The sequence below is a fragment of the Lucilia cuprina genome, chromosome 3 (assembly GCF_022045245.1).
Source record: "Lucilia cuprina isolate Lc7/37 chromosome 3, ASM2204524v1, whole genome shotgun sequence".
Classification (NCBI taxonomy): domain Eukaryota; kingdom Metazoa; phylum Arthropoda; class Insecta; order Diptera; family Calliphoridae; genus Lucilia; species Lucilia cuprina.
Genome location: NC_060951.1, coordinates 34,605,861 through 34,629,090, shown reverse-complemented (window position 1 = coordinate 34,629,090; position 23,230 = coordinate 34,605,861). Strand labels below are relative to the sequence as shown.

General features: G+C 27.6%; 1 protein-coding gene across 1 annotated transcript in view; it reads left to right on the top strand.

The window, feature by feature from the left end:
• The first annotated feature begins 16,623 nt into the window (after positions 1–16,623).
• Positions 16,624–23,230, top strand: part of LOC111681939 (rho guanine nucleotide exchange factor 10) — a 274,085-nt gene continuing 267,478 nt past the window's right edge. Inside the window, exon 1 of the mRNA XM_046945748.1 lies at positions 16,624–16,980. Coding sequence (XP_046801704.1) covers positions 16,878–16,980 — 103 coding nt within the window. The 5' untranslated portion in view covers positions 16,624–16,877. The remainder of the gene's footprint in view (positions 16,981–23,230) is intronic.

The following is a 23,230-nucleotide window of genomic DNA, read 5'->3' as shown; positions in this document are numbered from 1 at the left end:
TAGAAAATCTTTCGCTTGTTAAAGTTTTCTATAGAAAATCTTTCGCTTGTTAAAGTTTTCTATAGAAAATCTTTCGCTTGTTAAAGTTTTCTATAGAAAATCTTTCGCCAGTTAAAGTTTTCTATAGAAAATCTTTCGCTTGTTAAAATTTTCTATAGAAAATCTTTCGCTTGTTAAAGGATTCTATACAAACTCTTTCGCTTGTTAAAGTTTTCTATAGAAAATCTTTCGCTTGTTAAAGTTTTCTATAGAAAATATTTTGCTTGTTAAAGTTTTCTATAGAAAATCTTTTGCTTGTTAAAGTTTTTTATAGAAAATCTTCCGCTTGTTAAAGTTTTCTATAGAAAATCTTTCGCTTGTTAAAGTTTTTTATAGAAAATCATTCTCTTGCTAATGTTTTCTATAGAAAATCTTTCGCTTGCTTAAGTTTTCTATAGAAACTCTTTGACTTGCTAAATTTTTCCATAGAAAATCTTTCGCTTATTAATGCTTTCTGTGCAAAATCATTCGCTTGTTAAAGTTTTCTATAGAAAATTTTTCGCTTTTTAATGTTTTCTATAGAAAATCATTCTCATGTTAATGTTTTTTTATAGAAAATCTTTCTTTTGTTAAGGCTTCATATAGAAAATCTTTTGCTCGTTTAAGTTTCTTATAGAACAACTTACGTTTCTTTAAAAATCCTTAATTTCCTATTATCCTTAAAATCTCAATGTTTTCAATAGAACAGCTGACAAGTAAAAATGTTTGCTTTCAAATTTACAAAAAATAAATAACATAAGAAATAATAATAGCATACAATTATTACGTTTGCATGTTCATAATTTTGATTTATAGATTTAATTTTAAATAAACATTGTTTAAATAAATAACTATACAACCATTTACTTAATAACATTTTAATATGTCGTGCTTAACAACCTCAGGACATTATAAATTACACTCGTCTTTAATTTACTTTCAGGGGGAGAGAAATACATATACAGTTATATAGTTATTTGCTGTATATTACTAATATGCACACACATATCCTTTAGGGAGCGATGTGCATATTTTTCATAATTCTATATTTTCTTTTTTTCTTTGGAAAACTACACACATTTGCTGTTATAGTTTTGAGACATGACTAAATAATGCAATATGTTTTTGCTATAAAAAATAATGTATGTATTTTTTTTTAGTTTTTGTAGGAATTCATTCACAATTATAGCGATTTTTTATAGTTTTTTTGCTGAACCAAAAAAAATCAAAGTAATATTTGAACGCTTCCGTTAACATTACGGAGTAATATGTCAGACTGAATGGGGAAACTATTTCATGTGGTGATTGTATTGTGTTTGCGGCACTCAGATGAATAGCACATGCCACCTCCTTTGTATTATGTTTAATAGTGTTTGTTTGGCTTTAACTTAGTTAATACAAACTGGACACAATATACAATGTTGTTGGTATTTATGTGCAGGATATTAAGTTCATCGTGTAGAGGAATTATCTCAAAAAAAATAAAATAAACTTGCAACACATGAGAAGACTTATTTGTGTGTGTTTTTTGTTAGCCTGCAACAATAAGTGGCAGTAGCAACAATACATTATATTTTGAAAAATATATATAATGCGAGTTGAATGACTGAATGTACGAAACAAGTGACGTTTTTTTTTTATTGTTTAAATTTTTTTAGTTTGTTGATTTTAAAAATAAACCAAACAAATTAAAATAAATGCAACAGAATCCTTCAAAAAAAGCGAAAAAACCCCAAAGAACAATAAGAAAAATTGATACAATCATAACAAAAGATCCGCTTGGTTAAGCCCAGCAGGAGTTACCCAACAGCCAGTACGACTTTACGTCCGTCCGTCCGTCCCTCCATCCGTCCTCCGTCCGTCCGTCTGCTGATAAGTAAGGCTACCAGCAGTCAAACTGGCTGACTTGTTGGCGGTCATTTCATGACAAAACTGATGGTGTAGGGTGGACAAAGTGCTGGTTATATAAATGTTCTTTTTTGTTGAGCTTTAGAATCTGATGGATAGCAATACACTGTTACATACATAAGTATACATGTGAATTTCAATATTTTAAGTTTTATAAAAAAGCCTTCATCCTTTAAAAAAAAAGAATAAATGTACAAAGTACTAAACTCCTTCTTATTCGCAGCAACATCAATAGTCCAGTTTAGTAATCCATAGCCAGCCAACCAACCCATGGAGTACAATGACTCTTCGTTTTCATTTCGTTGTTATGTAATTTATGTTAGGATTATATATTTTACTTTTGGCTTAAAACTGACAGTTTGTATTTATAATGAATTTAGCAAAAAAAAACTTTACAAAAAACTATATAAAAAAACAGCTACAACAAAAACAAAATATATGCAACAATAGCAGTTCTATAGTAAATAATTCCCTAAAACTGTCATCGCTCCCTATGGTAACCACAACATAAATAAACTCAACAACAACAACGATATCAAACAAAAATGTTACATAAATGATTTGCAACACTATAGAGAAATTTCGACAACATGATTTCTTACACTAAATTATAGCTTTTTTTAGTCTTTCTACCTGATGCTTTATTTCGTTTTTTTTGTTTGTTTTCATTATGAAATTCTTTGAAATTGTTAACAATTTTAATTTTACCGTATTAAACGATTTATTATTGTAAACTTTAAGAAAATGTAATTTTTATTTTTAATTAAAAAGCAGGATTCTCTTAAAAAAGCTTAAAGGTCTCCTTAAGAAAACTTCGCTATAGAAAACAATCGTAGAAAATTTTAAGATTTATGGAAAATATTTCTTATATAGAAAACTTTAACAAGAAAACTTTAACAAGCTAAAGATTTTCTATAGAAAACTTTAACAAGCTAAAGATTTTCTATAGAAAACTTTAACAAGCTAAAGATTTTCTATAGAAAACTTTAACAAGCTAAAGATTTTCTATAGAAAACTTTAACAAGCTAAAGATTTTCTATAGAAAACTTTAACGGCGAAAGATTTTCTATAGAAAACTTGAACAAACGAAAGATTTTCTATAGAAAACTTGAACAAACGAAAGATTTTCTATAGAACACTTGAACAAACGAAAGATTTTCTATAGAAAACTTTAACAAGCGAAAGATTTTCTATAGAAAACTTAAATTAGTGAAAGGTTTTCTATAGAAAATTTTAACAAGCTAAAGATTTTCTATAGAAAATTTTAACAAGCTAAAGATTTTCTATAGAAAACATTAACAAGCTAAAGATTTTCTATAGAAAACATTAACAAGCTAAAGATTTTCTATAGAAAACTTTAACAAGCTAAAGATTTTCTATAGAAAACTTAAACAGCTAAAGATGTTCTATAGAAATCTTATACAAGTAAAAGATTTTCTATAGAAAACATAAACAAGCGAAAGATTTTCTATAGAAAACTTTAAGAAGCGAGAGATTTCTTATTGAAAACTTTAACAAGCGAAAGATTTTCTATAGTGAAATTAAACAAGCGGAAGATTTTCTATAGAAAACTTTAAGAAGTGAAAGATTTTCTATAGAAAACTTTAACAAGTGAAATATTTTCTATAGAAAACTTTAACAAGTGAAAGATTTTCTATAGAAAACTTTAACAAGCGAAAGAGTTTCTAGAAAAAAACTTTTACAAGCGAAAGTGATTCTAAAGAAAACTTTTCTAAAGAAATTTTAAAACAGCAATGAATTTTCTATCGAAAACTTAAGCAAGCGGTGAATTTTCTATAGAAAACTTTAACAAGCGAAAGTTTTTCTACTGATAACTTTAACATCCGAAAAAATTTGTAGTAAATTAGTTAGTCAGTTAGTAAGTTAGTTAGTTAGTTAGTTAATTAGTTAGTTAGATAGTTAGTTAGTTAGTTAGTTAGTTAGTTAGTTAGTTAGTTAATTAGTTAGTCAGTTAGTCAGTTAGTCAGTTAGTTAGTTAGTTAGTTAGTTAGTTAGTTAGTTAGTTAGTTAGTTAGTTAGATAGTTAGATAGTTAGTTTAGTAGTTAGTTAGTTACTTAGTTACGCTACCATTTGGTCTATAAAACGTTTCATTGCCTTCTGTAATACATAACGATTTGTTTTCTATAGAAAACTTCCGCAACTTCCAAAAATTTTAAAATTTTTCTATTTCAAAGTTTATTATCACTTTCTATATCGTAATAGTTAAATGACAACAAATATAACAAAAACATTTAAATGATTACGTTTTTCCATTTAAATAATTAATATTCAAATTCAGCTACATGTTCTCTCTTTACTTGTTCAATTAACGTTAAATACCAAAACTATGAATATTTGTTGGAATAAGTTGAATATCCTCTGTTGAACTTCTCGTTCCTCTTCACAAAAAAAGTGAAATTAATGCAAGTGCTGAAAATGTGTGTGTGTTTGTGAGTGTCCTTTTTTTGTAAAAAATTTCCCCTTATGCTATAAAAAGTGTTTTTCTATTATACTTTTTTGTTTGATTAAAATTTGTGGGGGGGTAGTAAATTATGATTATTGTTAAAAGTTAGTTTATTGCACTAGAATTTTTTTCTAAAGGAATACTTTAGAAAAATTGCATCGTGGATTGTGCATTTTTTGTTATTTTTAAAACAGTTTTTATAAAGTTTGTTTTTTTATGCATTTTTTTTTTTTTTGTTCTTAGAATGAAATGGCAATGACATTGGGTGGAATTGTTAGAAATGTTTGGGTTTATTTGTTATTGGGTGATTGTTATCTATGAATCATTTAACAATTACTAATTGTATGTTTAAAATTTAAATTAAAGTAAAGTAAATTAAATGGAAAAAAGTTTAATAATTTATTCTAGGAGAATGATTTTTTTTAATTTGTTCTAAAATAGTTTAAAGCGTGGTGCTATTATCATTAATTTTAATGGATTTTATAAATTTAAACAAATTCTGGTATTTTTTATCTGTCCTGTGATACTTCAACCGTTTAGCTTTGGGTGGCCCTTGAATACTAATAACTAAAGTACGAAACAAAGCTACTATTGTCTATAGGATCAGGATAAAGTATTAGACATATGTAACTGTGTATATTTCACTTATAACTGGTGTAGGGTGTCATGTGGGTGGCTATTGTATTTGTTATTTAAACCTTATTAAAATGCTTGTGAAATCCTTTTTTTTAAATTCAAGTATTTATTACAGATTCCTTTTAATTATCTTGTGCCGCCATCTGTTGTTTTTATTTTACAACTTTCATGAAAACGGTTTAGTAATGGTTTGTGTCTGGACTATATTAACTACAAAACGAAACGGTTAATTTCCATCTTTAGTGCATACATCCACCTTCATGTATGTTTCTTACCATTTGTTTCAACTGCAATAATCAGGCAATAGAAAATGGATGTTATTTTTGTGTGAATAAGATTCCAAGTTACAGTTTTGTTAGAAAATGTTGACTCCTGTCCCCAATCTTTGGCTGGATGTGCCCAAAAATCCTCATTTTTAAATTAAATTCCCCAAAAAACATTATCATCATGTTTCAGTCAGACATGTTGTCTCACAAAATGCATCTAGTATTCAGTGTAAAATTAAACCAATAAAAAATGTCGTTGATAAGTATAAAGTAGTGGCACATAGATGGCGCAATAAAACATAATATTATATAAAAAAACATAAATTGTAAGCAGAGCTTAGTGTACACCTCACACAAACACGTTTATTTCTTAAGGCAGCCTAGGCTTCTGTGTATCCCTTGGGCCACTTTAATTTGACGCAGAATAAAAAAAATGATATTGCTGTGCACAGCATCCTGCTTTCTTGTGTATTATTGATAGTACTTATAATTATACCCTACACCCCTTTAGTGGGGAGGCTAAATTGGGTTTGTGCTGATGTTTGTAATACACAATAATATTGGTCCTATACTCACCTTCAAATATATCAATTGGCTCAGAATCATTTTCTGATTTAGCTATGTCCTTACGTCTGTCCGCTTGTCTTTCCGTGTAAACCATTCAATCAAACTACAGGTCGCAATTTTTAAGATACATAATTTAATGAAATTTGGTACAAGATCTTCTATTGTCTTAGTGAAGAAGCCTATTGAAAATGGTTAAGATCGGTGCATTAGCCTCCATACAACTGAACCTCCAATAGAGCTTGTAAACTTTGTAATCGAACTACAGGTCGCAATTTTGGAGAAAATTTAATGAAATTTGGCCTATGATCTCCTATGATACTGGAGACGAATCCTATTTAAAATGGTTAACATCGGTCCATTATTTCACCTATTTCCCATACAACGGAACCCGCCAAATAGGGCTTGTAAACATTGAAATCAAACTACAGGTTGCAATTTTGTAGATAATTCAATGAAATTTGTTACATGATCTTCTCTTGTCCCAGGGACGAAGTCTATTGAAAATGGTTAAGATTAGTTCATTATTTCAACAAGCCCCCATACAACTGAAATTTGGCCCATGATATTCTATGATACTGGAGACGAAAGGTATTGTATATGGTTAACATCGGTCCATTATTACACCTAGCTCCCATGAACACCCTGAACCCTCCGAATAGGGCTTTTAAGTTCATGTAACAGCTGTAGGGTATTATATGGTCAGCCTCGTCCTATTATAATTTTTTTTAATAAAATATATTATTATTGATAAACAATAAAAAAATATTGAATAATCGTTTTATTCAATAATATTGCATAATGAGTTCGAGATTACTAACACGTTTTATTATAAAAAGTTAATTAAAGATTTATATTGACAAAACAAAAAATAATCCTGACGTCACCATTTGGCGAGTTGGATCAAATTATAAAAATATCCTTTTTTAAGGTTTTTATGATTCTCTTCACATTTCTGGCAAAAACCATAAGCAAATTTAGTATCACATGTAAGGTCTTTGGGAGATGATTTCAATGACATAACAAAAGTTTTTATATAACTCCAAAATTATTATAAATATCATAATTTTCGAAAAATGTTTAATTTTTTAATTTTTTTTAAATAGAATTATGTAATGTAATTAATTGAAATTATTACATTATAAATCTCATAATGTTTTATTTGTCCAACGTTCTTACTTAATATGTACATCAGCATATCATTCATTAGCTTTATCATTCATTAGCTTTACAATGGTATATAAATAACACTTTATGGATTCATTCTATTATCAATAAAATTTTTCAGTATCCCGCGGACTTTTTTACGCCGTGCTCTGTTAAATAGTTTGCGAAGAGTCTTACCAAGGTTCAAGATCTCCCCTGTTAGCCAGGGTTTTCGTCCCCGAACGATTCAACCAGGGCACTTGTAAGCATTTCTTCCCTTGTGTCTATGTTCTCTTTATTTCGACATTGAAAAGTGTCCTGACATAAACGGTTCTTTAGTGAAGAACCGAACATTGTCCAATTAGTTTTAGACTTATTCCGAAACTTTATCGACTATGGTGGCAGCCATAGTATTTTGAATCTTATGTACCGATGGTCAGAAAAGGAGTGCACATCCGAAACTCTCCAATCCTGAATTTCATTTATAAGCTCTTCAGAACATATAGTTATATCTAATACTTCTTCTCTAATTCTATTGACGAATGTAGCTTTATTACCTAAGTTTAATGTGATCAAGTCTTTAGTATTAAGGAAATCCATTAGGGTTTGTCCCGTGCGATTGGTGTTCGTACTACCACAAGCTACATGGTGGAAGTTGACATCACAACCTATTACAAATTTCTTATTTTTCCTTTGTGCATTTTCAACCAGTTTTATCAGAACCGACGTTGGTAGTAGGGTCGGAGAATCGATATATGTTGCCACGACCTTGATTCAGCATCTTTACATTCAATCCTGTTGAGAGGAGAAAATATATGTTATTGTGACTTAATAGATGTTTTCGGTCGAGACCCTGTACCAGCGTAACAAAGTTAGAAATTTAAGTGATTTAATTCAGAAATCTTGTTGCGAATCGTCCAAGGTTCCTGGATTAAAGCTATATGTATATTAACTGTATTAATTTTAGCCATCAGAGCGTTCGTAGCCGTCTTGCTCCGATGCAGGTTTATTTGAATAACCTCTATCATTGTACTCCATTTAAACTGTTTCCCAGCGAGTTGGTGTTCACCTCATCACTCGTCTGATTTGACAGCTCCGGGTGGCATATAGTGGCCATAAAAGCAAATGATTCTATTAATGGCACTGTGGTCTCCTTATAAGACATAGGAATAGGAGCATTTTTAATCGTCACCTTTCCAATTTTGTAAAGCACTGCTGTTCTGTTCTCGGTCGAGTGATTGATTTCCTCCTCACTTTTAGGATTTGACTCCTTTAAAAGTTACCAGTTCTTGCTAATGATGCTATGGATATTGTCTAAGGTGTTTTCGTGTCCTTATCAGGACCGGTTTTGACAGCCCTTTCAATCGACGCCTTTTCAATGGTCAGTAACTTCTAGTTCACTGCCCCATCCTTATAGGTAGACAGTCGACTTTTATACCCACAAAGATCGTCTTCTTCTGGCAACATTTTCATTGTCTTGCTTCTCCTTTCTCGTTTTTCTGGCCTTCTTCTGACATACCCTTACCTTCGAGGTTCATTTCGCTGACGTGATCATCTTCGGAATATTTGGCTTAGCGTTGTCATCACTCTTCCTTTAAGTGAAGAGTGGCTTCGACTCTTAAAAGACGGGCGCACATTTTTCTCTAAGGTTTATTCTCAGTTGTCATCTCCTTTTTTGGCGAGTTTGTGGTAACTTCCAGTTAACTGCCCCATCCTTTTATGTACACAGTTTACTTTAAGATCCACCAAGATCGTCTCGGGGTCTTCTTTTGGCAACATTTTCACTGTATTGCTTCTCCTTTCTCGTTTTTCGGGGCTTCTTTTGAAATACCCATACCTTCGAGGCTAATTTCGCTGACGTGTTCCTTACTTGCAGGATTCTGACTTGAGGTTCCTTTAAGTGAAGAGTGTCTTCGACTCTTAGGGCACTTTTTCTTCTTAGGTTTATTCTAAGTTGTCAACTCCTTGGGAGAAAGAAACATCAATAGCGGTGATATTCTACAGAAAGATATTTTATAGGAACCTAAATCTTTTCGATAAATTTAATAAGGATCATTCCAAAATTGGTCCTACCCTCTATATACGGACCACTTCAGAAAAAGACTACATAAATAAGTTTTGTGCGAGACAAATGGTATTTATCTCATTTTATAAGGATTGGTACTTACTTGACCCTAGTCCTCATATAAGGTCTCTCTCAGAAAATTACTATAACGCTCATTACTAGCTTATATGCATGTTTCTTAGGAGAATAAACCCATCTACTAAATCTTAAAGGAATCAGTCCAAATTTTATAATGATCAGGACGAATATAACACTCTTACTCGTGTAAGTTAGAATTGTTCCAAACACGCTTTTATATAGACTTTCTGTCCTTGTAAGACTAAGGCTTTATTTCGTTCCTTGTTAGTCTTATATCTACTAACATTCCGACTACTATTACACCTAAATACCTAAGCCTTTCTTTCACCAATATTTTCTCTTCCTTACGTAGTGAACTCTGGAATTTTAGTTCTTTTACACAAAGAATCTTTGGTCCTTTAGAAGTATTACGAATAGCAGATACCTTAATTGCTTTCTCTTTTTCAGGATGTTAACCGTTGATCTAATATTTTGCATGATCGTGAAGTCGACAACGAATCGGGTGAAACTAGGTATCTAAGGATTATCCTTAACCTAGTACTGGACCAAGTTTAATGTTATATAAACACCATTAATAATAGCTATCGGGATGAGCTGACTTTTCCGAAATCTCTATAATTTACCCTCCCATCTTTTAAACCTTGATTGCGCTACGTCTCTGATTTTTAATTCAAACAATGATAATATATATTTTGTGTAGCTGTTGATTTGTATATGATTTTTGTTGTATTAGATGTGTGTAGTTTTCAAACGTTTTGTTGTTCTGTTTTTTTTTTTTTTTTTTTTTTTGTTTTCTTTTCAATGTGTTTGCTAAAACATTTGATGGAGCCGCTATAAACAGAGCGCGCACATGGAAAAATGAAAATGAAAAAATCACAATATTTTTTTTCTAAATTTTTGTTAAACCCCCGTCTCCAATCAAACACGAACGAATGTTTGTTGCTGGCTCGCTGCTTACATATGTACGTGTTGGGTGTGTGTGTGCTTAATGTGTGTCTAGCATGGACTGAATGAATTTTACTGGAATTGGATGGAATACCACAATCTTGGTGGAAATGTACACGTACCGCAAGAGACATACAAATGTACTTGCACATTCACAGATTACGGAACTACACACACATACACATACATACATACAATTAAGCACTGCTTACTATTCCTATTCCTCCAAAACTATTTGCTATACAACATACAACCTGTAGTAATGTGTTTGTTTAGTTGTTTATTTGTATCTCGTTATTCGTTAGATACGAATAACGTAGTCGTTGTCTGTCTTCTCTATGTTTTCTATACATTTTTATTTTTTGGAGGGGGCTGACATGGTGTTTCTGATTATTCGGTTGTTTGCTGGATTTTGTTTTTATTTTTTTTTTATTTTTTGCGCTTTGCTAAAGTAGCTTTTATGTATCACTCTGCTCGCTTATTCTGCTGCGCGATCAGAGCGTCTACGACAACTGCTTGCCATCTCTAAACCACTGAGTTTTTAGTAGAATCGATCTTGTCGACTCGTGCATATGTTAAAAGCGGATGAAATTATTATAGGCGAGAAATTGCGTTTGTTTTTTTTCGAGTTTTCCTCTTTGTTTTTCTTTTGACGTTTTTAATGTTTTCATACGGTTTTTCTTTGGCATTGTTTTGGTTTTTTTTTTAATTTACGATCACGATCTACACTCTCTGCAATTCTCTTTTGTGATTTATTTTTCATTTAAATGAGTGTTGAAAGAATCTGTTATAAAAACAAAGAATAAGAATAAAATAGTGCGTTGTCGTTGCAAAGTGCAAGCAAAAAAAAAAGTTTGTTTTGATTTCAAACGAAAATTGTTTTTATTTATAATTTTAGTTCTATGGAATGAAACTTAAAACAACAATTTTAACTCAATGCTAAATTTGTGTTTAAGCAAATGTAAAATAAAATAATAAAAATATTTAATCTAAATAAAATAAACAAGTGTTCTTATTTTTCATATGCATTTTTTTGAAATTTATTTTCTTTAATAGTTTTGCTGTGCGAATTTGCACACATGGTGTTTATTTGTTATTTTTGTTTTTAACATAATTTGTGTATAAGCCCCATGGACTGATGAGAATAAAATGGTGCAAATGTTATGATTTCATGGCGAAAATATATTATAATTTTTTAATAAAAGAAATATTAAAAAATCATTTAAATCATTTCGAAAAAATCTAAATTTTTTATTAAATTTCTAAAGTAAAACAAAATTTTACAAGAAAAAGTAATCGGTAACCGGTTTTTGCAAAATTTTTATTTATAAATTTTCACTAAAGTTTTAAGCTTTATAATAGAGTTCTATAGTTGAAACGAAAAGTCGACTTTTCGACTTTTTGCATTTAGTTAAAAATCGACTTTTCGACTTTCAGTATTTTATAATTAGTCGACTTTTCGACTTTTTCGATTTTTTTCGACCTTTCGACTTTTTGACTATTTTCGTCTTTTGTTTTACTCTTTTCGAGTTTTTTTTCGACTACTGTTTTACTTTTTTCGAGTTTTTTCCGACTATTTTAGAGTTTTTGACTTTTTTTAAATTTTTGACTTTTTTTCTACCAATTTCGAGTTATCGCCCTTTTCCGAATTATCGACATTTTCGACTTTTTGACTATTTTCGACTATTTTTTTACTTTTTCGAGTTTTTTCGACTATTTTAGAGTTTTTGACTTTTTTCCCACTTTTTGAAAATTTTCGACTTTTTTTTACTATTTTCGAGTTTTCCGACTTTTTCCCACTTTTCGATTTTTTTCGACTATTATTTACAAAATCAAATTTTCGACTTTTTTCATAGACGATAGTCGAGTTATCGACTTTTTTGGAACATAATATCCGACTTCGAATTTTCGACTTTTTTTTCGAAAAAAGTCGATTGTTCGATTATTCGAAAGTCGATTTATAGAATCCTACTTTATAAGAAATAAAAATTAAAATTTGATAATATTAAGAAATAAGAAAAAGTAATCGGTAGTCGTTTTGAAAAAAATATCGAATTTTAATATTAAAAAGTTATGGGTGAGATTTGAAATTGTTTTGTTGTAACAATTTAAATAGAATTTAAATATTCTCCTCAAAACAAAAGCAAAATTTTGAAAATTCCAAAAAAATAGCTAAAAGTAACCGGTAACCACTTTAAGAATTTTCTTCCCTATAGTGTTGAATATTTATAATTTTAAAGGGTTTCTTTTTAGACTAAAAAAAACTTTTAAAATGTTTCTGTAAAATTTTGAAAATTATGCTTAGAAAAGTAATCGGTAACCATTTTTTAAAAATTTCTTTATAACATAATATTGTTTTAAATTTCCATCTCTATTAGAAAGAAAAGTAAAATGTTTAAAATCTAAAGAAATAATAAGTAATCGGTAACCGTTTCGGAAAAAAACTAGTTAAAAGTCTAAATTCTTAAAAAGAAACGTTTTGTCAAACTAAATTTAGACGTTTTTAACTATTTTTAACAAAATTAAAACACTTACCTACAAAAGTAATTGGTAATCGATTAAATACGCAAAAGTAATCGGTATCCACTTTATTTAGATCATCATTTACAAACATTTGACATATGTCAAACCATTTGATTTCAATTTAGATGTTTTGAATTAATTTTTTAAAAAATTTAAAACATTTATCTCCATAAGTAATTGTTAATCGATTAAATACACAAAAAAGTAATCGATATTCGTTTTATTGTTCATTTCATTCACAAAAGTTTGACATTTGTCAAACTATTTGATTTCATATCATTTTCATCTAAAGATTCAAAAAAACTGATAAACTAATCTAAATAATCATTATTCGTTATTTAATTGTTTTACAAAAATCATGCTCAAACACGCCCATTTTTGTTTTGTTAAACAAAACCATTAAGCTAGGCTTGGTGGTTCGATTTTACAACTTAATTTGTTTTAACATTTTAATTACTCAAAAAAACATTTCATTCATTATTTGTTTTTGTTACAAATTTCATGATTGAATTGTAACCTATATGTTTGATTTACTAACAATATTTATCTTCTTGTAATTGATAATAATTATGTACACTTGTCACAAATACAAATACAAACCTTCAAACAAATACTTTCTCAACGCATGACTAACCGCTTACAAATAGTCATAACGGCCAAAGTTCCAAAAACAAACTTCTACTTTGTGTTAAACCCAAAAAAATTTCATACACATTTGAAATCTTTTCAATGTTCAAGTATTCGGTTTTTGTTGTTGTTTTTTTTTCTCAATATTTATTGTCTAAAAATTTAACCTGATGATGATAACCTGTTGTCATTTGTAAAATTTAAAATAATAGAAAAAAAAATAATAATAAAACTGATTTTGAAGCCTCCTTGAAGTCTAGCTATACTTAGTTAGAAGTAAACAAAAATACGCAATTTCCATTGTTTTGAATTTTTAAAACTATTGTTGTTATAAACAATATGTTTTTAATCATATTATTGCTAGTCAGCTATAAATCTGTATTTATTACAAATATTACTTGTTCTTAACACTAGTTTTGCAAAAACAAAAAGTAACCAGTTTATATTATATTTATAATTTAATAATTAAATATAATTTTGTAAATATCTTTTTTAATTGCAAAAATTATGCAATTAGGAAATAATAGTTTATGGCAAAAAAAATTGCTAGGAATTTAGCAAAGAACAAAGTAATTGATAAATGTTTAACAACTTTATTGAATATGATATTAAATAGTGCATGTTTAAGATAAAATCTAGAAAGTCTTTTGCAAAACTTTGAGAAAACGTAACCGGTAATTGGTTCTAGCAATATTTTTCCTTCTCATTTGAATATAGACTAGACTACAGACCAGACTAGTCTATATAATTGGCTATAGACTATACTACATACCTGACAATAGACAAGCTTCAGACTGCTCTATAGATTAGACTAGAGAATAGACAAGATTCTAAATCTATACTAGACTGAAGACTAAACTAGATTAAACTAAACGAAAGACTGGACTTAAGACTTAATTGCTATGGACTAAACTAAACTGTAGACTAGAAGGCAGACTAAAGACTAGACTAGACTATATACTAGACTGTAGAATAGACTATAGACTAGACTATAGACTAGACTATAGACTAGACTAGACTATAGACTAGACTACAGACTAGACTATAGACTAGACTATAGACTAAACTATAGACTAGACTATAGACTAGACTATAGACTAGACTATAGACTAGACTATAGACTAGACTATAGACTAGATTATAGACTAGACTATAGACTAGACTATAGACTAGATTATAGACTAGATTATAGACTAGACTATAGACTAGACTATAGACTAGATTATAGACTAGATTATAGACTAGACTATAGACTAGACTATAGACTAGACTATAGACCAGACTATAGACTAGACTATAGACTAGACTAAAGACTAGACTATAGACTGGACAATAGGCTAGACTATAGACTAGACTAAAGACTAGACTATAGACAAGACTATAGACTAGACTAAAGACTAGACTATATACTATACTATAGATTAGACTAGACTATAGACTAGACTATCGACTAGACTATAGACTAGATTAGACTGTAGACTAGACTATAAACTAGACTATAAAATAGACTATAAACTAGACTATAGAATAGACTATAGTCTAGACTATAGACTAGACTAAATATTATACTATAGACTAGACTAAATACTCTAGGTAAGACGTTAGACTAGACTTTAGACTGGAATCTAGGCTGGACTCTAGCCTGTAACCTAGACAGAACTCTAGCTATATTCTAGACTAGATAAGTGTATAGACTATACTATAGGCTAGACTTCAGATTAGAATCTAGACTGTACTCTAGACTAAACTTTAGCCTATTTTCTAGATTAGACTTAAGGCTATGGAGTAGATTTATATCGTCTTAAATTTAAAATGTTCCAACTTCTTTTAAATTAAATTATACTTTATAATAATATGTATTTGCTTTATCATAAGATTACTCGTGTTAGAACACCTTTCAAAAAGTTAAAAAATAAATATTGTTAATTATAAAATTCCAATTAAATAAGTTTTTGACAGAACTCAAAAATAGAATTATAATTTGTTTAGTTTTTAGTGATGTTGTCATATATTTTGGATGCAGTTATGAAAAAGTATGAATTCATTGACTTGAAAATTTCTAAAAAAGGTCATTATGAATTATTTTTTTATATAAAAAATATAGAAAATGTGTATGTATTGTAAATAATAGAAAGCACATTATATATTTTAGAAAAGGTATATAAGAAAAGGAAAGAAGGGTAAAGATCATGAGTTGTTCTTTATATATTAGAGGATTTTATTATAAACCCAGGTGTTTTTGCGATGCTAAGAAAATAATTTGTCTTCGACATTATGATTGCAATTATAATATAGTGTGTTATAGAGACCTTTGATTAATACATTCTCTTAAACTACTGCCCCCATAATTGTTTGCTGCAAAAGTCCATTCGTTGATGATTAATTTACGTAGGAATTCTAAAACACAATAAACTCTGACTAAATCAAATTCATTTGCACAATAAATAACAGACAACTAACTAGACAGAACAAACAGACGTAAATCTGTCAGACAAAATAATATTTTACAATTTCATATTGTTCTAGCTCTCTAGACACTTTTTTTTTGGTTAAGTGAACAATAAAAATGGAAATTTTAAAATTAAATATTTCTTCATATTTAATAAAAAGTAGAAATAAATTTTAAAGATAAATTTCAATTTTAATTATTTAAAATTATTATGATTTTTGTTTTGTATAACAAACAATAAGCGGGCAGATGAGTAGAATGACAGACAGACGGCCACTTAAATTAGAATAAATGAGTATCAGAAAAACATCCGCCACACTTAAACATTTATTTATGGAAATTATTAGTTTTTTTAAGTACTTGATAAAACTAAAAAAAGATTTTAAAATTTTAAAAATAAATTTCAAATCTGCATATGAAAACGATGAATATACAAAGTCATTTCAATGATATAATATTTTTAAAATGATGTGATTTTTTTTAATTTTTAGTTTTGAAATTGGGAATATTAAACATTTATTTAAATGCTACCAATTGATTGTGTAAAATAGAAAATGACATCAAAAAAATATTAAAAAAAGTAATAAAGTGATTATCGTTTCATAACTTTTTTGAATTCTAAAATTAAAAAAAAATCAAAAAATTTTTAAATGAATTCATAAAAAAAGTGTAAATTTATTTGTCAACACCTCAAATTGTTTATTAAAACATTTATTGGGTAATTAAATCAGAATCACATTGAACGTAAAACAATAATATACCCATAGATTGTTAAATATTTTATGTTATCGATTTGTCTGCTGCTGTTGCTCTTGCTCACCCTCTGCTGTTGTTGCTGCTTTTGCTACACTTGCAATTTGTATACAAAAACCAAAAATAATACAATTTCATTTTGTATAATAATTTATTTATTCTTGATATTTTATTATGTTTATATTGGAAACCATTAATACGTTTCCATTGCCATCACCAACAACATCATCATATTTAACATTAACAGCAATAAAAACAACAACAACAAGATTTTTATCGTTGTTGTTCTCACAATTATTGCGAATATCAAAAATAAACAACAATAACAGCAACAAGTGTTATAAACCTACTATTACGAATAATAATCGAATACAAAATTATTTTGAAATAAATCACTATCAACACTACCAACCATCAGAATCAACCACAACAATATGGCTTTTCAAATGATTAAATCAGCCTTAGATGGTACTGTTCATCATCATTTATCCGGGAATCAACATGGCAACAGTAATGGCGGTGTTGTTCTAATAAAATGTAAGTGAAAAAGTAAATCAATTCTTTAAGGTTTTTATCCAGTAATGGCTGCCGATATAACTGCAGCTAAACTAGAGTGATAGTATACACCCTGTACTGGGTCATAGATTAGACTATTAACTAGACTACTATAGGCTATTAATAGTCTATAGACTGGTCTATAGAGTATGGACTAGACTACAGTTCAGACAATGGACCAAACTGCAGTCCAGACAATGGACTAGATTAAGGTTCAGACTATAGTCCAGACTATGACTCTTCTTTATTCCACACTATAGTCTAGACTATAGGATAGACTATAGAATATGGACTAGACTACAGTCCAGACAATGGACTAGATTATAGTCCAGACTATTGACTATACTATATTCCACACTATAGTCAAGACTATAGACTAGACTATAGACTAGACTATAGACTAGACTATAGCCTAGACTATAGACTAGACTATAGACTAGACTATAGACTAGACTATAGACTAGACTATAGACTAGACTATAGACTAGACTATAGACTAGACTATAGACTAGACTATAGACTAGACTATAGGCTAAACTATAGACTAGACTGTAGACTAGACTATTGACTAGACTATAGACTATACTATATTTCAGACTATGGACTAGCCTAAAGTCCAGACTGCATACTATTCAATATTTCAAAATATAGACTAGACTATATTTCAGACTATATACTGGTCTAAAGTCCAGACTGCATATTATTCAATATTTCATACTATAGACTATATTTCAGTCTATAGACTAGACATTTGTGTAGACTATATACTAGACTATAGTCCAGACTAGACTAAAGTAAAGACTATAAGCTAGACTAAAGTCCATGCTGTAGAATAAACTATATTTCACACTTTAAGCTAGACTATAGTCTAGACCATATACTAGACAATACACCAGAATATACACTAGACTAAAGTCCAGACTAAAGATTAGACTATAGACTAGTCTATATTTCAAACTATCGACTAGAAAATATTCCAGACTTTAAACTTAAGTTTAGACTGCAGACTAAACTTAAGTTTAAAATAGACTTTTGACTAGATTTTTCTTAATGCTACACAATGTTTTTAGCTGTGTATAGCAATAGTTTTTGAAGTAACTTGAAAAAAACATGACTCAATATATTCTAAAAAAAGTAAAAGCAACCGGCAAAAGTAAAATATGGACAGGTGAATGAATCATTTGAATGAACATTAAAAGAGCACTAGACTGTAGAAAAGATTTTTATTTATAGTCATGGTCATTGTCATAGAAGGGAGATAAATGAAAAAAAAAATAGCTATAGAAAACAACCGATAAAATATGCAATAAAATGCAAGATACTATAGAAAATATGACAGCTTTATTATGCGTTCAAACACAAATTAAATGTCAAACTAATTTCCGGTATTGAAAAAAAACTTATAATTTTGCCATAAAGTTCAAAATACTCATTGAAAAACAATTTTAAACAATTCCATATAAAAATTATACAGAGTTTTAAATGCCAGTATAAATAAATAAACTTGAAAATGATTCTCTGTTTTTTTATTTTATTTTGCAACGATGATGGCCTGTCAAATTCTCTACAATTGCTGTCAAAAAATTCTACAATAAATCCATAAAAATTTCTTGTAAACAACAACTCTGCTGTAAATAGGGGTCTTGCAAAAGAATAAAAATAAAATAGAATCGTTAAAAATAATATTTGTGTGCCATTTTGAAACTACATGGATTCTAAATCAATAATTGTCATCAATTTATTGTTCAAAGCTTTTTATTTTTTTGATATTTTGAAGTGTGTTTCTGTTGTTTATTATTTGGCATAAAGTGTTATTATTTAGTCCATCAAAAGCATTCAATTTTAATGAGAAAACCAATCACTTGTTGATGGGTTTTAAATTAATGGATTTTATTGTTTTTTATATAATTTTGTTTCAATTTTTAATTTTATGTTATTGATACAAATTGTAATTCTTAAAATATATTATCAAATGACCTTCAATTTGTTTGGAATGTTCACAAAGACTGAAATGTGAAAAAGTTAAAAAATAGAGTATTTTTATCATTTTCATCTTTTAATAGAAAACTGGTCGAAACTTTATTTAAAATACAAAAATTTTCGAAAATCTTTAGACAGTCATAGATAATTTATATTAAAAATTAAAAAAAAAAAACATTAAAATTATTTTAAAAATAAAAAACTTGTCGAAAATGTTCTAAATAATTACAAAAATCGTGGAAAATATAAATCTATAAAATTTTTGAAACATGATACAAAATTTATCAAAAATTACTTAGAAATTTGTCTGTATTAAGAAAACTTGTCAAAGTTTTCTTATAAAAAGAAAAAAATATTAAACATTTTTTTAAATTCATGAAAAAAAAAATATAAAATTCGTCGAATTTTAATAGAAAAATTTCAATAAAAATTGGTTTAAAAAAAATTACAAAAATTTATCGAGAATTTCTTTGAAAACTTTTATAAACATTTCTTTTCTTAAGAGAAAAGAAATTAAGAAAAATTCATTGAAATTTTTTTATAAAAATTGGTTTTCTAATTTAATTGAAAAAATTCTACTTCTTTTAAAAAAATTTGTTGAAAAAATTTATTTAATAGAAAATTCGTCGAAAATTTCTTAAATATTTTCTTATTTTCCTTAAATTTTTCGAAAAACGTTTGTAAATTAAAAATTCGTCAAACAATTTTGTAAATAGGAAATTCGTCGAAAATTTCTTGAAAATGCTTAAAAAATTGTGTAAACAATTTATTTTTAAAAAAGTTTCTAAATTTGTCGAAAATTTCTGTTAAAAATAGTTTTCTAAAGTAAAAAAATTTGATGAAAAGAAAATTTGGCAACAATTTGTTTAAAATTTTCTATAAAAATTTATTTAATATTTCCTAATATTTGTCGAAAACTTCTTTAAAAAATTTGTTAAAAATTGATATTTCTTATATATCGTCGAAGATTGTTTAAAAAATAATTTTTTCTTTAAATTCTTCAAAAAAATTGTTTGTAAATAGAAAATTCGTCGAAATATTTTTATAAAGATTAGTTTCCTTAAGAAAGTTTTTAGGAATAGAAAATTTATCAAAAAAGTTTTTGCATTTCTTAAAATTAGAAATTAGTTGAAACATTCCACAAATAAAAAATATAGATAATTTAAAAAAATTCAATTAATAGAAAAGTCGTCGAATTTTTTTATTTTTCTTTAAATTTGTTGAAAATTTTTTGTAAAAAAGAAAATTTGTCAAGCGTTTCTATTAATAGAAGATTCGTAAAAAAAATTATCAAAAAGTTCCTATCAATTTTTTTATAATTATAAAACTGGTCGAAATTTTCATTTAATTTTTAAAAATTTTAATTGATAGAAAATTCGTCGAAAATTTCTTTGAAAATTTTCTATTTTTCTTTAAATTTGTCAAAAGATATTTTTAAAAAAGAAAATTCGTCAAAAAAGATTTGTAAAAAAATTATCGAAGATTTCTTATAAATATTTCTAAAATAATAAAACAAGTCGAAATTTTCTTATAAATAGAAATTAATTAGAAATTAATTAAAAAACTAGTCAAAATTTTTATATAAATAGAAAAATCATTGAAATTTTTTTTTAATTCCTTAAAATTTTATTAAAAAATGATTTTTTTCTTTAAATTCTTCCAACAATGTTTGTAAATAAAAAATTCGTCGAAAGTTTCTTTGAAATGTTTGTAACAATAATCCGTCTAATAATTCTTAAAACAAAACAATTATTTTTCAATTTTACAAATAAAAAATTTTTCTATTATTTATATAAAAAAAATCGTCGAAATTTTTTTATGGAAAATTTTCTATTTTTCTTTAAATTCCGTCGAAAATTTTTGTAAAATGGAAAATTTGTCTAGTTTCTTTGAAAGATTTCTGTAAAAATTTGTTTTTTAAAGAAAGTTTCTTGAAAATTATCAGAAATATAAAATTTGTCGAAAATGAATATTCGTCGATATTTTCTTAAGATAAAAAATTTGATTAATAATTCTAGAGATAAAAAATTCTTTTATTTTTATAAAGAAAATTTGACAAAAATTTTTATTCATAGAAAATTTGTCGAAAATTTGTTTAAAAATTTTATATTTTTCTGTAAATTCACTAAAATTTGTCAAATGTTTCTATGAGTAAAAAAGTCGTCGAAAGATTTTTTTTTAATTTTCTGTAAAAATCGTCGAAAGAAAAAACGAAAAATCTCAAGATACAAATTGACTTAAAAATTTATACAAATAATGAATTGATCCATTCTTTATACGTAAAGTTTGTTTAAAATTTTCCACAAATAGAAAAATTTCTGTAAATAGAAAATTTTTCGCTAATTTAAAAAAAAAAAAAATTCATGGAAAATTTTCTATAATAAGAATATTCTTTGATATTTGTTTACAAAATTTCGTCGAAAATTTTTAAAAAATTTACAAAATGTTTGTTGAAAATTAGTGAACATTTTTCTATAAATATAAAAAAAAAAAATTAAAAAAAAATTAGGATTAAAAAAATTCGTCGAAAATAGGTTGTCTTTGATTTTTGCTTGTATCTTCATTATTAATGGACCGATTTTCTTGATTTTAAGTAGCTATATTCTCGATAGCATATCTGATAGTATTATTGAAATTTTCGAACCCGAATATATAAACAGCACAAAGGTAAATGTTATAAAAAGAAAACTCGTCGAAAATTTCCCATAATGTTCATGAAACATACATTAATTCTAAAAGCAACAAATTTGTGGAAATCTTTGAATAATTTCATCAGAATTTATATAAAGTTAAAAGTTTTATTAAAAAACATTGACCTAATTTCTTTCAAAACTAAAGAGATTTTATATCTTGGTCTTCCCTCAACAAGGTGCGGTCACTCTTGTTCAGATTTTGTTTGGGATCTCTAGGTGTCAAATTTTTAATACACATTTCATTTCTAAATCTTTTTCTGTTAAAAATTATTAAAATCATAAATATTTATTTAAAATATTACTTTGCAAACACTAAATTCCAAATGTATTTAAATACATTTGCATTAAACAAGTAACCAACAAAATCGAAATACTGATTATTTTGCAAATTGGGTGGGCGTTAAATAACAGCAACACAACAACAACAATAATTATAAATAATTTGAGGGAAAATGTGTTAATTGTAGGCGTAAATAAATACCGAAATTCATTTATTTATTTACTTTTGTAAATATTTATATTTTTTCCATTAGAATATACTATAATACATGCGTAATATCTATAAATTACGTATTAAAAGTGTGTGTGCGATACATTCATAATTATGGATAACATATAGTTTTGCCAAAAATATTATTATTGTTGTTATTGGCATTAAATACATATTTGTAATTATGTAATAACGATAACATTACGAAAATTAAGTAGCATCTATTACAGCAGCGGATCCGGGTCGAACGTTTGGGAAGGCGGATGGTATAATTCTATATTTTTACTAACTAGACTATAGATTAGACTATAAACTAAACTCTACATATACTAGACTATAGATTAAATTATAGACCACACTATAGACTAAATATAGACTTGACTATAGACCAGACTATAGATTTATCTATAGACTAGACTATGGACTAGACAATAGACTAGACTATAGAATGTACTAGACTATAAATTAAACTATAGACTATATTGTAGACTAGACTATAGGCTAGACTTTTGACTAGACTATAGGCTAGACTATTGACTAGACTATAGGCTATACTATTGACTAGGCTATAGGCTAGACTATTGACTGGACTATTGACTAGACAATAGGCTAGACTGTAGACTGGAGGTTAAACCATAGATTAGACTATATACAATACAATAGACTATACAATAGACCAGACTAGACTATGGACTAGACTAGACTTTAGACTAGATTATACACTAAACTATAGACTAGGCTATAGACTACACAATTGACTAGACTATATACTAGACTGTAGAATAGAATATTGACTAGACTATTTCCTAGTCTATAGGCTAGACTATAGACTATAGATTAAACCATAGACTAGACTATAGACTAGACAATAGACTAGACAATAGAATATAATATAGACTATACAATAGACTTGAATATACTCTTGACTATGGACTAGACTTTTGACACTAGACACTATAGGCTAGACTATATATTAGACTATAGACTAGACTATAGACTAGACTATAGACTAGACTATAGACTAGACTATAGACTAGACTATAGACTAGACTATAGACTAGACTATAGA